Source organism: Apodemus sylvaticus, chromosome 7 (genome assembly GCF_947179515.1).
Source record: "Apodemus sylvaticus chromosome 7, mApoSyl1.1, whole genome shotgun sequence".
Taxonomy (NCBI): Eukaryota; Metazoa; Chordata; class Mammalia; order Rodentia; family Muridae; genus Apodemus; species Apodemus sylvaticus.
The window spans coordinates 86,088,137-86,105,247 of NC_067478.1; the positions used below are offsets into that span (position 1 = coordinate 86,088,137).

Genomic DNA, 17,111 nt, shown 5'->3' on the forward strand with positions numbered 1-17,111 from the left:
TTGTTTTTAGAGGTAGGGTCTCACTCTGTATCCCAGGCTGTTCTCAAGCTCATTATTTAGCCAGGTTGACCTTAAACTCATTGTAATCCTCCTGCTTCAGCCTCCTAAAGGCTAGAATCACAGTCCTGGAAGCTACCACAATCAGTCACCCAGCTTAATTTAAAAAGTAAATAGTTGTAGTTCCTAAAATAAACATTGATTTGTGTGGAAGAAATAGCTATAACTGCTAGTGAGGAGAAACTGGGATCTGGATTTATGTTGCTTTTACTTAGCTGTAATCAAAATGCCTGACAGAAGAACTTGAGGCAGGAAAGATTTCTTTTAGCTTGTAGTTTCAGAGGTGTCTTATCATAGCTAGAAGGGCAAGTCAGAGTGAAGGAACTCTCAACATCACAGAGAGGAAACTACAAAGGGTTTTCAAGAAGGAGTGATAGCTAGATAGCCTCAAAGACCTTCCCCTAAGTAGGCCAATCCCCACTAATTACATCATGTTATGATATATCAGAAGATTATTTCACCTTAGGTCTCAGTCCTCATGACCTCTTCTGGAAACACTACTACAGAGAGGGGTGCCTTGCCAATGTCTCAAAACCTAATTGATCTGCAAATAAAAATTAGCAATCATAGGCTTAAACATTTGCTGCAAATAATAATAGCCTCCACACGGGAAGCATACACACAAATCATCAAGAGTCTACTGTTGTTGGTATTTGGATGCAGCTTGTACTTAGACTTCTGTTTTGTGCCACAAAGTAGGGGAAGTCCTGTTGGTGGTGATTACTTTTGAAAGGAAAGAGATGTAGTTAAAAAGGGTGAGCAGAGTCAAGCAGTGGTGGTGCATGCCTTTAATCCCAGCACTTGGAAAGCAAAGACAGGTCATCCTGGACTACATTCTGAGCCAGTTCTAGGACAGCCAGACCAAGAAACAGTGTCTCGAAAAACCAACCAACCAACCAACCAACCAGACAACCAACCAACCAACCAACCAACCGGACAACAAACCAACCAACCAACCAACCAATCAACCAACCAATCAGACAACCAACCAACCAACCAACCAGATAGCCAATCACACATACATGAGGCTGAGGAAGGAAGGTTGGTTGAGTCGTGGCATGCAAGGCTAGTGCATGTATGTGAGGAGCAGCAGAGAGACATCAGAGGGGGTTCTCAGCAGAGACTTAAGTGTCTAATGAAAGTACACATTGCCAATACAAAATCCCTGCACATAGCTATCACTGCACATCCATGTGTACTGCTGGCAGGTCAGAGCTGAACCTGTCCTGCCCCAGTACTGATCATCTTGGCATTCTGCCCTGGTGGGTATTAAAAACCATTTCCTGCACCATCCAAAACTCTGACTTTCACCCCTTGGCCCATATTTTGTATAAAAAAATAAGCAAGGGTGGTGGCGTGCTTGGGAGTCAGAGACAGGTGGATTACTGTGAATTAGAGCTAGCTTGGTCCAGCCTCTGACTCACTGCCCATTTGCTGAGTGGAAACAAATTTGCAGGTGGGCATGGGCTTGGCAATTCTAGCTGTAGAATTCTGTAAAAATTTGTAATTCCAAAGAAATTTAATGGAAGGGTTTTCATCTAGGGTGCATCTAAGAGACAGGCACCTAAGTGCAACATCAGCCAGTGTGGAAGCATAAAGAAAGGAGGAAAAGACTTGGGGGGTGCTGATTGTTTCATACTATCTGTCTGTCTGTCTGTCCGTCTGTCTGTTTATTTACAGCAGGGTCTTGTCTTTAGATGGCCTAGTACTACAATGTAGTACTACTACATTGTACAGAGTCTGTCTAATCTTTTGTTTGTTTTTTGGACCCCTTGAGGCACAGGTTACCCTGGCACACTCTTATGTAGATCAGGATGACCCAAGCTACTGAGAAATCAGGTACTGGGGATTACAAGCCCATGCCACAACAACCACCCTTTAAGGCAAAGGAAGAACTACGGGTCCAACTCAGGAGACAATGAGTCAGGAAACCTGCCTCTAGCCCCCAAGTGGCCCCTCTGCCATGGGCACTCTGTCTCCCTAGACTGTTCTAGTCTCTGCTGTCTCTAATGAGCATTGATATTTGCACATAATAGGGCAAGTAAGAGTTTTAAAGCCAGGCATAGCAGCACATGCCTGTGATCATAGCGCTCAGGAGACTGAGGCAGGGGGACTTAGGAGTTCAAAGCCAGCCTTGGCTATAATAGTGAACTCAAGGTGATCCTGGGCTTGAGTTAGACTTTGTCTCAAACAGTGTTGCACATAGGCAATCTAAACTAGGGAATTGTAAACTTTTTTACTCAAAACTCCCTTTCAGCAGAGAAACTCTTACAAGACACCATGCATTTTATATATAGTATATAAGTTAAGCATTTCTGGTAGAAAGACCATAAAGTAGTTTATTGATTTATTTTAGGACCTTTGCTGTAAATATAATCTTTCCAGTTACAAAATACATAAACAGGGATTGGAGAGATGGCTCAGTGGTTAAGAGCATTGACTGCTCTTTCAGAGGTCTTGAGTTTAATTCCCAGCAACCACATGGTGGCTCACAACCATCTGTAATAGTATCTGATTCTCTCTTCTGGTGTATCTGAAGAGTGACAGTGTACTTACATACAGTAAATAAATAAATAAATATTTTAAAGATAAGAAAAATACATAAACAAATTTGCATACTAATGACATGAATTTGCTTGTTTGTTTTTTACAAAAACAAAATCCTTGGCTTTTTTTTTTTTTTTTTTTTTTTGGTTTTTCCAAGACAGGGTTTCTCTGTGGAGTCCTGGCTGTCCTGGAACTCACTCTGTAGACCAGGCTGGCCTCGAACTCAGAAATGTGCTTGCCTCTGCCTCCTAAGTGCTGGGATCACAGGCGTGTGCCACCACACCTGCCTGGCTTTTTTTTTTTTTTTTAAATTCAGATTCTCACTGTACCTTGGAGGATCAATAGGAGGGAGAGGAGCTATGGGGATCAACGGAGAGGCTGTAGAGAAGAGAAGCTCGTGGCCTGGAGAAACCACAAGTTCTATAGGATGATATACATAGAAATAGAGCATAGTGGGAGGTCGCCCAATCTAGGCTTATAGCTTGTTTTGTTAACTGATTGAGTTGAGATTTCTTTTACCAGGTAATTGGGTTAGAAACAAAGTAGCAACAACTATATAGCTCTGGATAGCTGGAACTTGCCATGTAGACCAGGTTGGCTTCAAACTCACAAAGATCCACCTGCCTCTGTCTTCTGAGTTCTGGGATTCAGGGCCTGCGCCACCCCACCACACCTGGCTAACACCCTAAAATTGTGTGCTTGACTTTGAGTTAATTTTTTAAGATTTATTTATTTATATTTTATGTGCTTTTGTGTTTTTTCTACACATATGTCTGTGTTCTGTGTGAGGGTATCAGATCCTCTATAACTGGAGTTACAGACAGTTGTGAGTTGTTATGTGGTTGCTAGGCATTGAATCCAGGCCATCTGGAAAAGCGGCCAGTGTTCTTAACCACTGAGCCTTGTGTTCCTTTTTTTAATCTATAAGCATTCGGAAACCAAATTGTACTACTGTTAAACTTTCCATGACCACCTTACCTGATGGCGTGTGTGTGTGTGTGTGTGTGTGTGTGTGTGTTTGTGTGTGTGTATGTGTGTGTGGGGGGTGTCACAGTTTAGGAAGCCCTTCACTGAGAAAGTGATTGTGAATGCAGAAATGTAGTACACACCTGTGGGGAACAATAGTCACACAGAGACAACTTCCTCTTTGTCTCTTTTCTTCACGGTTGTCATTACTGTTGCTTTTTGGTTGTTTGAGGTGAGGTCTGGATAAGAACTGAGAACTTTCTATGTACAATGAAAACACTGTAATTGATGAATTGGTCCATCTGGCCCAAGCTGGAAATAACTTACTATGTAGCTGAGAATGGCCTTGAACTCCTGATGTTCCAGTGTCACCATGCCGACTCCAGGTACCATATTTCAGCATGTCCCCTCTCATCTTGTCTGAGTTCATGCCCAACTCCTTTCTACCAAGCGTGTCACCTTTCTGTCTTTCTTTCTTTCCTTTTTTCTTTCTTTCTTCCTAGATTTATTTATTTATTTATTTCATGTATATGAGTACACTGTTGCTGTCTTCAGACACACAAGAAGAGGGCATTGGGTCCTCATTACAGTTGATTGTGAGCCACCATGTGGTTTCTGAGAATTGAACTCAGGATCTCTAGAAGAGCAGTCAGTGCTCTTAACTGCTGAACCATCCCTCTACCCCCCAGGTTTGATCTCTAATACCACATGTCATCTCAGAATTATCTGTAACTCCGGTTCCAGAGAATCTGACTCCACCCTCTGCTTCTGCAGGAATGAATGCAGTGGACAGAAATACCTGACGGCAAAACACCCATAAACATGAGGAATCTTTTAAAAAGATAAATCAGTACTTTTTCATTTCAGAACCCCAGTCACATTTGCATAAAGGTCCATTATCCTTAGAAGAAAAGACACATTCCCGACTGGAACCTGTAGACTCCTTAAGTCCTTAATTATCCATTCTTCATTCTTTTGTGGAACACTGAGGCATGAAGAAGAAAGTCCCAGATCAACAGACTGGAATGAAAACAAAATGTTGAAGCGAAACCAAACGAAGGGTCGGAGCTGCTTACAGTCCTGCTGTGTCTCAGACCTCACTGATACCTAGTCTGTTTCAGGACGCTCCCAACAGGTCTTTTCCTGTTGTCCTCACACTGATTGTAACTGATTTTAGCCAAATGCCTCTGGAGCACCTGTTCTTGACTTTGATAACAAACCAGAATCACCTGGGGAGCTATCAGCAATTGATGTCCACCCTGATATTTGGATTTTCTTGTTTTGGGCTGTTTGGCACTGGTATTTAAAAAGCGACTTATAAATAGCTCTATTTTGAGAGATTGCGAATCTCTGTCCAAGGCTTGGCTATAGTAGCTCTGTGGCACACCTAGTTTGTTCAAGGCCCTAGGTTCAATGTTCAGCACTGCCAGAGAATCACTGTTAAAAATGCAGATTCCAAAGTATGAGCAGAGTTAGATTCTGGGGTTGCGTGTGTCTGGCAGAGGGCTGGGAAATGTTGATATTGTTGGTGATCTTTCTCTGGTCCCAGACCACACACTGAACTGTGAAAACCGGGAGAGCACAGCAATAGGGTTGTCTTGCTCAGAACACCATAGGCTTCCTCTCAGCCACTGAAGGCGATAACCTTGGCCAGATACCCATCCTGGCATCAAGACAGATAAGGTCTCTGACAGCAGTGGCTCCTAAGTGTGACTAATCCTCTGAATGAGCCCAGGCAGATTTTAAACCACACATTTCCCTGCCTACCGATCACAACATTTAAGATGTAGTCTGTACGTGGGTGTTTGAAATCACCCTCCAAGTAGTGCTGATAACCAACGAAATTTAGAAGTCACCTGTGCTGCTTTGAATGCATTTTTTCTATTAATTCTGGTTTCTCTTCCTTTTGAGGGAGGTTTTCTGTAACTCTACTGGTTTGAGCATGATGTAGCTGAGAATGACATTGAGTTTCTAATCTTCCTGCTTCTACTTGCTGAGTGCGGGATTACAGGTGTGAACCATCCCAACTGAGTTATTCCTTCATTAATTCAACCGACAAACCTTCATCACACCTCTACCCTACTAGGTTCTAGAGAAACAGGCGAAAACAGTGTCATCTTTACCTTTGAAGGGTTAGCACAACAAATGACCACAATGAGAACAGTTACAGTTCTTACACATTTTCTAAACACATCTCTTCTAAAGAGCTTCACGTCTCTGCTCTTTAGCACCCCATCATTGTCAGCCTTGATCAACAAGCTCCCCCCTTCACCTCATTTATTGCACTCGAGCCCCACCCCTGGTTGTGTATGTTTTGATTTTGAGACAAAATACGCAGGCTAGTCTCTAATTTATAATTATCCTCCCTCAGCCTCCCAGAAGCTGAGGTAGGATTACAGGCAAACACCACATACAACATTATGTTCATACTTCTTCAAACTCACTATCCTCAGACCCAGAGAGAATAAATGATTTGTCCAAAAATAAAATAAAAGCCAGCGTAGTGGTAGAGCATTTGTCTAGCCTGCCTGGGGCCTCTTGTTTAATTCCAATATTGGGAGAAAATATTTTAAAGTTAAATAAAGATAATAGATGATATTTATACGGATTTCCACGTGCTTATTGTTCTATGCATTTATGAATGTACCCTTTTTGAATTTTGATAATAATCTATGAGAGAGGCATTTCACCGCCCCCATTCTGTGGATGAGGAAGGAGGCATAGACTTAACTTGCCCAACTGCATACCAAGCAGAATTAACTTTTTAAAATTTAACTTTGTTAAAGTGTATATGTATGGGTCTGCAGGTATGTGCACACATGAGTGTGGTGTTACTAGAGTCCAGAAGAGGGTGTCAGATCCTCAGAGCTGGCATTAGAGACAGTTGTGTGCATGGGTGCAGGATACTGACCTCTAGCCCTGTGCAAGAGCAGCTAAGGCTCTTAATTGTTGAGCCATCTCTCCAACCCCTTGCTTTTAAACCTTATGTTTACACCTAGTTAGAGACAGTGCTAAAAAGAGATCAACATAATTCCAAAGCCTAAGTACTTTTCCGACACTCAGTGTGTCTGTTTCACTATCCAGATTTAAGTGGGAGATCAAAGACGGTCTTAGTAGGTACGCAGTACATGCTTAGTGAAGAGCCTGTTCCATCTCACAGATGGCAGAGTGGATAGGATTTATTGAGATAGAGTGCCAGGGGTTGAATCCAGGGCCTTACGCCTTAGGCTAACGGTCCACCACTAAAAAGCCAGACACTCTCTACATCTACAGTCTTACAATGACTTAAACAACAAACAAGAGCAACAGATCATCCTTCTCTTCCCTATCCAAAGTAGGACCCTCCATCCCGCTTCCTTTCTTGGCCCAGCATCCATTCTGCGCTCTGTCCTCCCAGCCAGCAGGTGCCCCTAGACCCCCGGCTCCTCCTCCGCCGCCGTCACAGCCGAGTCTTCCCCCCCCCCCCCCCCACAGCTTCCTGTCGCTGCGATCCGAGCCCTGGGCTGTGGGCGCCCGGGCGCCGGAGGCTTCCCGGTGCGCTCCGCCAGGTAACAGCGTTCGCCGGAGGGATGGACACCGGCCTGCCCTTGGCGCAGGCGGGGAAAGAGCGGGCGGGCGGCCAGGCTGCGCGCGGGCTCCTCTATTCCGGAGCGCCGGGGCCTCTCTACGTCAAGCTTTGGGCACTCGGCTGGATGCCTAAATAACGGTCCAGGATGGGACGATCCGGGTTAGAAGTCGGGCGTGGTCGAGGAGTTGGGCACGTCCCCCTGGGGGATGCGACCTTGCTGCTGGCTCCGAGCCCCGGGTTGCAGCTAGCCGGAGGCCCGGAGCCAGGCGCCCGCCCAGCGCCGCGGCTCTCTGGGATGGGGGAGCCCAGGCACTGAGTTTCGAGGGCCTGGGAACCTCCCAGACCCCACACCAGACACGAAGGCTCAAGGTCACAGAACTGTGTCTGCCGTTTACAAATGCCTGCTTTTTTACTGGAGTGTTTGTAAATGGGCTACTGTTTTCTCTCTTGGGCCAGGGAATTAGGATTCAGAGAAGAGGACTCTAAAAATACTAATCGCCGAGTCCCAATCAGCTGATCCGCCTTACTGGCCAGTGACCCTGGCCTTTGAAAGGAAGTAAGAGGGACAGCGCTTTTCACTCGGGTACTTTGTATGTCTCGCCTTTACTCTGAAGATTGGCCTAGAAGTTTCAGAAAATGTGTCTTAGAACTGAACTGACCTTTTTTCTTTCTTCTTCTATTCCCTAATTTTAATTTAAACACATTCTTCAAGTTAAAGAGATTTCCCCACTTACAGGTTTCTGGTGGACACCCACTGTTTTCTTGAATGGGAACCTGATTTCTTATGAAAGCTGGACATAACTTGCCCTTTGCCCAAGCTCTCTCTGGATAACATTCCTGGGAGCGGCTTGTGTATTGAGGGGTGTTGGTCTGCATTTGTCAGAAAAGGGTGCGAGGGTTAAGTGCAGCCATGCAGAGAATTCCTGCAGAGATGAGAAGCGTACTTGACATGTTTGGGATTTCTTTTCTTGTTTGTGCTTTCAACAGAGGAGCTAATGTATATTAACAAGGACATATTGGTCCTTTTTGGAGTCTCTTCTGTACATCTAAAAGTAACTCAGTGTTGATTATTGTTTAAATGTATAAGCAAAAATTCTAAAATGTAAGTTTTCTGACTTTACCATCTATTTGTCTGTCTATCAATCAATCAATCAATCAATCAATCATTTTGAAACAAGGGCTACTGGAACTCTCTGTGTTGACCAGGCTGAGCTGCTCCTCTAGGCAATCCTCCTGCCTCTGCTGCCCCAATGCTGGGATTATAGGCATTCAGCAGCTACTTTGCTTCACTTTTAACTGAATAAATGCCTCAAGGATATTTTTGAATCTCAACATTTACTTAAAAATCCTTTTGCTTCCTTGTTGATAAATAATAGAGTTGGGAAGTCTTCCAAGATGTCTGGAGTCTTTGTTTGGCTCTCTGTTTACATTTGCCTCAAGTTTTGATTTTGACTGATAAACCTGTGACCCAAATCCAGACCGCAGCCAAATTTAGTTTCAACTTAACCACATTAAAATGCCTGGTGTCATGTGACTTATAGCAGAAACCAAAGTGGTATTTATTTATTTATGAGAGCATTACCTTTGTGTGCTTGCACACACACACACACACACACACACACACACACACACGGAGGCCAGAGGTCAGTCTCTGGTGGTATTCCTCAGTCCCTCTCTACCTTGCTTTTTGAAATAGGATGTCTCAACAGGAATTTCTCAGTCTCCTTCTCCCCAGTACTGAGGTTACTCCAATGCACTGCCACGCTTGTTTTTTTTGTTTTTTGTTTTTTTGTTTTTTTTTTTAACATGGATTCAGAGCTCCAACTCAGGTTCTCAAGTTTAACAACTGAGCTCTCCTCAATCCCCTGTGTGTCTGTGTGTGTGTGTGTGTGTGTGTGTGAGAGAGAGAGAGAGAGAGAGAGAGAGAGAGAGAGAGAGAGAGATCTTGGAGATTGAACCTAAGGTGTCACACGTGAAAGGCAGGTGTCCTACCACTGAGCTGTGTACCCCAAGTCCTTTCTCATTCATTCTGTAAGTAGCCCAGGCTGGTTTTAAACCTGCTATGTAGACTAAACTGACTTTAAACTTAGCATCCTCACAACTCAGCCTCTTGAGGAGCTGGGATTATAGGCACATACCACTATGCCTGGGTAGTGCTGGGATTCCTAAAGTGTGAGCGCATTATGGGATACATGTGCTTCATAGCCGTGTATCCCTGTCCAAAGTGGGTAATCTCTGGAAGGTTATTATTGATAGATATTTGGTCATCTTTGGTTGAGTGTGGAGTTACCTTAATGATTCCGAGGACAGTTGCTGGTTTCCATGTCTCAACTTTCATTAGGTGTCACATTGAATCTCTACTGGGCTTGGAGTTACAAGCAAAGCAGCCACTTTACTTGATTCATTATTTTTTCTTTTTTGTTTTTGTTTTTGTTTTTTTTTTCAAGACAGGGTTTCTCTGTGTAGCCCTGGCTGTCCTGGAACTCACTCTGTAGACCAGGCTGATCTTGAACTCAGAAATCTGCCTGCCTCTGCCTCCCAAGTATGTGTGCCACTACCGCCTGGAGATTCATTTTTTAAAAATATTTATTTATTTATTATATGTTCGTACACTGTAGCTGTCTTCAGACACTCCAGAATAGGGAGTCAGATCCCATTACGGATGGTTGTGAGCCACCATGTGGTTGCTGGGATTTGAACTCAGGGCCTTTGGAAGAGCAGTCAGTGCTCTTAAAGACTGAGCCGTCTCTCCAGCTCCAAGTCTTGGATTCATATGCAGTGTAGAGTTTCAGTACAGGCCCTGCCTTCAGATTATTTTATAGTAGCAATTTGAGTATGCGCATGAAACGAACCGCTTGTTTTCTTGGGGTACATTCTGGTTTTGGTCTCTTCTGTCTTAGGATGGCAGCAGGTCTGTGTGTGCAGGTGCTGTGCAGCCTGGGTGGCTGGCTCTCACTCTATACATCTTTCTGCTGCCTGAATAAGCACCGAAGCTGTGAGTGGAGCTGTCGGCTGGTGACCTTCACCCACGGAGTCCTCTCTATAGGCCTGTCTGCTTATATTGGCTTCATCGATGGCCCTTGGCCTTTTACCCACCCAGGTAGGTAGAAGGGACATTAGAGGTATTTCCTAAGAGATTTATGATTTAGGGACTTGGAAAAGAATAAATTTGTGAACTTTAAGGAAGCAATAATCCAGTTCTAATAATTTGTATTGCAGTCTTCATTGTCAACTTTGAGATTGTGTGGGTCTAGGTTCTGCTTTTCATAATCCTTTTGTGCTGCTGGGGTTCTTTTCTTGTCTTTTTTGTTGTTGTTGTTGTTGTTGTTACTGGGGGATTGAATGTAGAGCTATGAACATATTAGGCAAATGTTCTATAACTGGGCGGTGAACCTCATCTCTTCTGTTTTCTTATTTGTTTGTTTGTTTATCTATCGATCTATCTGTTTGTTTGGCTGTTTGTTTTTCCAGAGGGTCTCACTAAGTTGACCAAAGCTGGCCTGGAATTTACCATCCTCTTGCTTCACCCTGCTGAGCAGCTGAGATCATAAGCTCGTATAACTTTTTTGTTGATTTTTTTCCCCTTTGAGGCAGGTTCTTGTTTTATAGGCCAAGCTGGCCTTGAATTTGTAATCTTTCTATCAAATTGAAATGAAATAAATTCTTAAGTTTTATGTTTTATTTGAGGGTTCTTAGTGATTTCAAATATGTCAAGTCTTTGTGCCGCATGTTTATGGACAGGAGCACACTCTACTTTGGAAGTTCTTTCTAGAGTCTACTTTCAGGATGGGTTAGAGCTGCCAGTGTCCAGTAACCTAATTCTCTAGGTTAATAAATGAACATGACGTGTATGGCAGAGTGGCCCACGGGTCTGGAAGCAGAACCATACCTGGTTAAAAAGGAGGGAGTTAGAATATTCACTGAAACAACAAAGTAAGTGTTTTATGTTCTTCCATAGGAAGGATACTGTGGTTGGACAATCAAATCACTCATTGAAGTCTTTGAGTCCAGGTCTTTACTGCGCAGGCTTGCACTGAGTTTACTCTGTAGACCCTGTCTGTAATCCTCAGCTTTGGAGGCTGAACCAGGGAAACTGTTTAAGTTCCAGTCCAGCCTTAGCTAGATAGCAAGTAGCAGGAAGACCTTGTCTCTGAAAGCAAACATAAAAGCAAAACAAGAAAAGCCACCGTTTTAGATGCTAGGTTTGTTTGCTTGTCTTTTTGGAGACAGGCTCTCATATAACCCGGGCTGGCCCAGACTCCCTGTGTAGCCCAGGCTGGCCTTGCCCTGATCCTTCCTCCTGAGATCATAGGGCTAGATTTTAGATTTTGTTTTATTGTAATCATTTTTAAAAAGCTCGAGCCTGTCACTGCTTTTGGTCTCTTTAGTGGTTCAGAAAGGTTTGAGAGACAGAGGCAGGCTGGGCGGTAGTGGTCCACGCCTGTAATCCCAGCACTCTGGGAGGCAGAGGCAGGCAGATTTCTGAGTTCGAGGCCAGCCTGGTCTACAGAGTGAGCTCCAGGACAGCCAGGGCTATATAGAGAAACCCTGTCTCGAAAAAAAAAACCAAATCCAAAGAACAGAGAGAGAGAGAGAGAGAGAGAGAGAGAGGCAGAGGCAGAGGACCCCTATGCAGGTGGCTCAGTTCCTAGCCATGCTGTCTTCTGTCTTGATCTGTTTTAGGCTCACCGAACACACCTCTCCAAGTTCACGTTCTGTGTCTTACCTTGGGCTACTTCATCTTCGACTTGGGCTGGTGCATCTACTTCCAGTCCGAAGGCGCCCTGATGTTGGCTCATCACACATTGAGCATTCTGGGGATCATCATGGCCCTAGCACTTGGGGAGTCGGGCACAGAGGTCAATGCTGTTCTCTTTGGAAGCGAGATCACTAACCCGCTGCTCCAGATGCGATGGTTTCTCCGGGAAACTGGCCACTATCACAGCTTCACGGGGGATGTGGTGGACTTCCTCTTTGTGGCTCTGTTCACTGGCGTGAGGATTGGGGTGGGCGCTCATCTCCTTTTCTGCGAAATGGTCTCGCCCACCCCTAAGTGGTTCGTGAAGGTTGGGGGTGTGGCGATGTATGCTGTGTCTTGGTGCTTCATGGTCAGCATCTGGCGCTTCGCGTGGAAGAAAAGCATCAAGAAGTACCATGCATGGAGAAGCAGACGGAATGAGGAGCGGCAGCTAAGACACAATGGGCATCTCAAGGCACACTAGTCAAGGCTTGTTCCCAGTCAATGGATTGGGTTGAATTGGCCATGGGACCAGGGCTTAAAAAGTGAGCTTATAGAGAGAGCACTTAGGTTTTGCAAAAGGGCTAAAGGTATGTTTATCACTTCAGTCAGTTTCCAGGCTAAGCATATGCAGTCTCCGCCCCCGCCTCCCCCCCCCCCCCCCCCCGCCCGGAACTCACTCTGTAGACCAGGCTGGCCTCGAACTCAGAATTTCTCCTGCCTCTGCCTCCCAAGTGCTGGGATTAAAGGTGTGCATCACCACCGCCCGGCCAGCATATGCAGTCTTGAGACACCTACTCCTGTAGTGGCACTTGTACACCCTCAGTGATGATTGATAAGTGGGCAGAACTGTATAGTGATGACCACTGTCACTTGTTTTTGGGTCCCCATGTTCATTGGAGGCCTTGATATTCAGACAGCTTTGAAAAGAACTTGTCAAATCAGTGGTGTTTCTTGTTCTTTTGAAAATAACACCTTCCCCACATGTAGTCCTGATTTCCATGAGACATTTTAAGTATGTTCATCCCATGTTAAGGGAAGGACTCTCAGGAAGGGGCGTGGGTTAGGCATTCAAGCATCTGTGAATGGGAGCTGTTATGCCACGAGGGACAGAGAGGTGGGAGTGAAGCTAGTCATGGCGGAACTTCTCACTGAGTCTCCTGTCACTGACTGTGTCAGAGGTTCCCAAGGACACCCTTGGCTTCCATGATTCATCGAGAAGACTCAGGGCTTTCATCTGTGACGATGAAAGGATACGGAGAAGACTCAGCAAAGGGAAAAGGGACCTTTGTCAAAGCTCATGGGATCTAAGCACTAGCTTCTAGTCTCCGACTTGGATATACAGGAGTGATTCATGACAACACACATGAAAGTCATCAAACACTTGGTATCCCAGGCTTTTACGGCAATAGGTCACATAGGCACCTTCTAAGTAGCAGGAGGCAACAGTCAAGATTCCCCAAAGCAGTCATTTGGCATGAGCCATAGTGTTTCAGAAACAGTTTAGGAGCAGTGAGGCAATCTTAACAGTTTCTGGTGGGAACCCTCTACAACATTATAAGCAGGCCTTTGCAAGGATAGCAGCTCAGGATTCCTGTGTTAACTCTGTGTGCCCCAAAACTGTAGAGCTAGTGCTTTGGACCCAAGGTCAGTGAAATGTGGGTAGATTTAGATTTACTTGGTCCAGTCGTACGGGTTCTGCCCTACCAGGAAAAGTATGCCAGTTCTCAGGGCTTTTGTGAATTAATCTGCTAGGCATGAGAGAGGCCATGGCTAAATTCCACGGGGATTTACCATGTGGATTCCACTGTACTTGAGATGGAGTTCAGGTTTCAGCTCCTGGTACATACTGCAAACTAGAACCAAAGATTTTAATGTATGTGATGACCTCAGGCTATTTCCTTCCTTCCTTCCTTCCTTCCTTCCTTCCTTCCTTCCTTCCTTCCTTCTTCCCTCCCTCCTTCCCTCCTTCTCTTCCTTCTTTACCTCCCTCCTTTCTTCCTTTTTCTTTATTTTAGATACACCCTTCCCCCTCCCCCCTTTTAAATCACCCTTTCCCTTCTCCTGAGACACAGTCTCGCTTGTATGGTTCAGGTCAGCCTTGAACTCTATTCTCCCACTTAAGCTTCCTCAGTGCTGGGATTACAATTCTGTGTCACCATGCCTGGCTCCAGGGTAGGGCTTTAATGGGGAAAAAAGTATTACCTGTTTATGTATTTGTTATCTTTACTATGTTATTTAGACCAATGGTGACTGGTTAATTCAAGTGGTAAGCCAGGGAACAGTGCTATTGAAGAAGCAAGGTTAAAGGTCAGAGAGTAGTGTCAGTTCATTCTATAGTCAATGGGGACACTAACCCAGTGAGTGGCAATAGCTATAGAGACCAGTCATGGGGGAGGTTGGAAACATAGATATTCTTGCAAATAGAAAGGTACTTTAACAGTGGGACCTTTAAGGTGGCTGTTATGTAGCTAAAGAGGTATCTTTTAGCTGTTGGGCTTTTGTTTTTGTTTTCCGGACAGATAGCACCATGCCCCCTTTTCTCTGATTTGTGTCCCAGATATGCTGGTGGTGTGTTCCTTTCCAGCAAAACTGTGGGCAGAACTGGAAACTGGGGAATGCTGATTTCAGCAAAAGCAGAGTCAAAAAGAGTGGCTTGGCACACATAAAGAAAAAAAATAAAACTGGCTTTTATAGTTTGGCACCATGTATCCTGCTCCAGACCGGACACGTGAGCCAGCTTAATCTATTACTGGCCCCCTTCTCCTTCCCTCCTCCAAAGTAAAGGACTGTAGATCTTTCTGATGGAGGCAAACTCAAGGAAATGCCTGTAGGCTTCTATTTATTTACTTTTTGATAACGAGACACCTGAACAAGTGGTAAGTGGGGAGGAATCCCTCATTTCAGCTCTTCTCGAGGGTCTAACTAGTAACATGAGGAAATTCAGAGATTAAAACCCTGTGAAGATGACTCAGCAGTCAAGAGGTGGCCTGTTTTTTCAACACAGGTAAATGAAAGGGCAGCTTAGTGTGTGATGTGTGCCCAGACACAAAAGGGAACACTTATTCGCATTTGAATTACTGTGTAATCATCCCCGATATTGCTCAAGAAGGATTTATATTTCAATACGATTTATACTAAATTTTATAAAAATAAAATAACTTTATATAAACCTAGAGTCTGCCTTCGTATCGTTGTTGCGTATCTCTGGCTTGTAGAAGTGTTGACATCTACTCATACTTAGTGGTGACAGTAATCTGCTCTTTAGCATTAATCATTCCTACCTTTTATATGGAAGATAGCCATCAGCACATAATCAGTGCAGAAAATAGTTTGCCTAAAAGAGGAAGAATAATATTCCGACTTTACACCTGCTTGAACAGTTGCTCCCCCACCCCGACCCCCCAGTGTTTCAGGCATGCTACTCATTCCTACTGCTTCCCCCCCCCCCCCCTTTGAGATAAGGCTTTACTCTGTAGCACAGGCTAGCCTGAAACTCACAAGTAGTCCTCCTATCTCAGCCTTCCCAGTGCTGGGAGTTAAGGTGTAAGTTAGCATAACCAGCTAGACAGTGGATTTCTGATGCTTATGACAAACAGCCCTGGATACAGCAGGTCCTGTGGATAAGCACACTGAAACCTCAAATAAGAGGACAAAGGTGGCCTTGAGGATGTTCCATTGGAAACTGCATGTCCAGGGGTTGGGTTACTGGTGCCACCTTCCTAGGTCAAAGGCTAGGGAAGGGGCCTTGGTGGCCTCTGCTTTACTGGAGGCCTTCCATAGGCTCTTAGTGGTACAGTTATAATGAGCCTTTCATCAGAATATTAAAAAAAATTAGAGCCTTGTGAGTGATTAGAGAGACTTTCATCATTGAAACAGTAGTTATTCAATCTGTTGCTGACCATCTTCTGAAAGCTTTCCCACAGCAAAATGCCCGCTTTGCTCACAGCTAGACCCTTGGGGCTGTTAAATTTGGAAAGAGGTTGAAAACAGCTTGCCAAAAGGTTTTGTATGCAAGGAAGAGAAGGTGAACTAGGAAGTGTTCCCAGTTTGTTTCACTCCGAAGCTCGAGCATTGAGGCCGACTGGAAAGGAAGACGGGAACTTATTTTTAAAATTCATGATTTGATGAGTCATCAGACCCCATTCACTTGATACTTGCATTGTGACATTATTAGGACAAGGGAGAAGAGGACAGTACAGTCAAGAAAACTCGAGTAAGCTTGGGGAGAAGGTTCACAGTTTGTTTATAGTATATAGATTCTGGGAACTCTTTCCAGCTGTAGGTAGAAACCAGTGGAGTGTCTTCAGGCTAGACTTGCCATGTTGGGATTTACCAGTAGATGGCAACGTGTCCAGGTCTGATCTTTGTCAGGCGTGGAACTCCAATCTGCTTCTATTCTTTCCAAAAATAAACATTACAAAATTAGCTGGCTGTGCCCCGAACTTTAAAAAAAAAAAAAAAAAAGGCCAGTGAGAAAGTCATTTCAGGCTTCCGTTTATCTTTCCCCCCTTGTCCCCATTTTAACGTCACCTTGAGCTCATGCATCTATTCAGGGATGATGATCCGGTCCTTTAGCGAACTGTTGTGGAATGACTTAGGAGCAGCATTATTAAGAGGTAATTGTTTCCTTTCCACACCCACTGTTTATTAGATTTGATTTCCACAAAATGGCCGAAGTCTCTTCCCACCTACACAGACTGAAGCTCAAAAGACTGAAGATAATTGTATAAAAGGAATAGCCATTTGATGCTTACAGGCAGAATTGGGGAACTATATTGTGTCGTGGTACTTCATTTCCTCAGGGACAGATTTATTCAATCATACAACTACATGGTTAGCTGGATGTCTCTACCCCACCGAAAGAGAAACCGGAAAACATTTGGGAACTCTTCAAAGGGATCCCTAGTACTGTTTACCGGACAGATGTATTTCTTCTTCCATCTCTTTTCACAACAAGCTTATTAACTTGCCGTGGAAAGCACCATGCTTTCTCAATTTGGCAAATAATACAGTTCATTTTGCCAAGGCAAAACAGCCTAAAAGCAATATTTACATCAAGAGCTCCTGGCTCAAGTGTGGGCCCAGATCTTTTCTCCACAGCCTCTTCTGGTCATCCCTCCCCAGCCCAGTCCTCCGGGATAGGCCAGCAGGTGCCCCAGGTGAGTGGCCCACCCCCAAACCCGTGTGTGTGTGTGTGTGTGTGTGTGTGTGTGTGTTGTGTGTGTGTGTGTG

At 44.5% G+C, this 17,111-nt stretch overlaps 1 protein-coding gene across 1 annotated transcript; it reads left to right on the top strand.

The window, feature by feature from the left end:
• Window positions 1-7,060: 7,060 nt before the first annotated feature.
• Tlcd5 (TLC domain containing 5) lies at window positions 7,061-12,508 on the top strand. The gene is made up of 3 exons (XM_052189505.1): window positions 7,061-7,118; window positions 10,039-10,238; window positions 11,822-12,508. Exons 2-3 carry the CDS (start codon window positions 10,040-10,042, stop codon window positions 12,358-12,360), a joined length of 738 nt encoding a protein of 245 aa, XP_052045465.1. The 5' UTR covers window positions 7,061-7,118; window position 10,039; the 3' UTR covers window positions 12,361-12,508.
• Window positions 12,509-17,111: the final 4,603 nt, after the last annotated feature.

Excerpts from the sequence above, each read along its gene's own strand:
- Tlcd5 (XM_052189505.1), top strand. The coding sequence starts at position 10,040 with ATGGCAGCAGGTCTGTGTGTGCAGGTGCTGTGCAGCCTGGGTGGCTGG. Across the intron at positions 10,239-11,821 it reads TTGGCCTTTTACCCACCCAG|GCTCACCGAACACACCTCTC; the intron begins GTAGGTAGAAGG and ends GATCTGTTTTAG.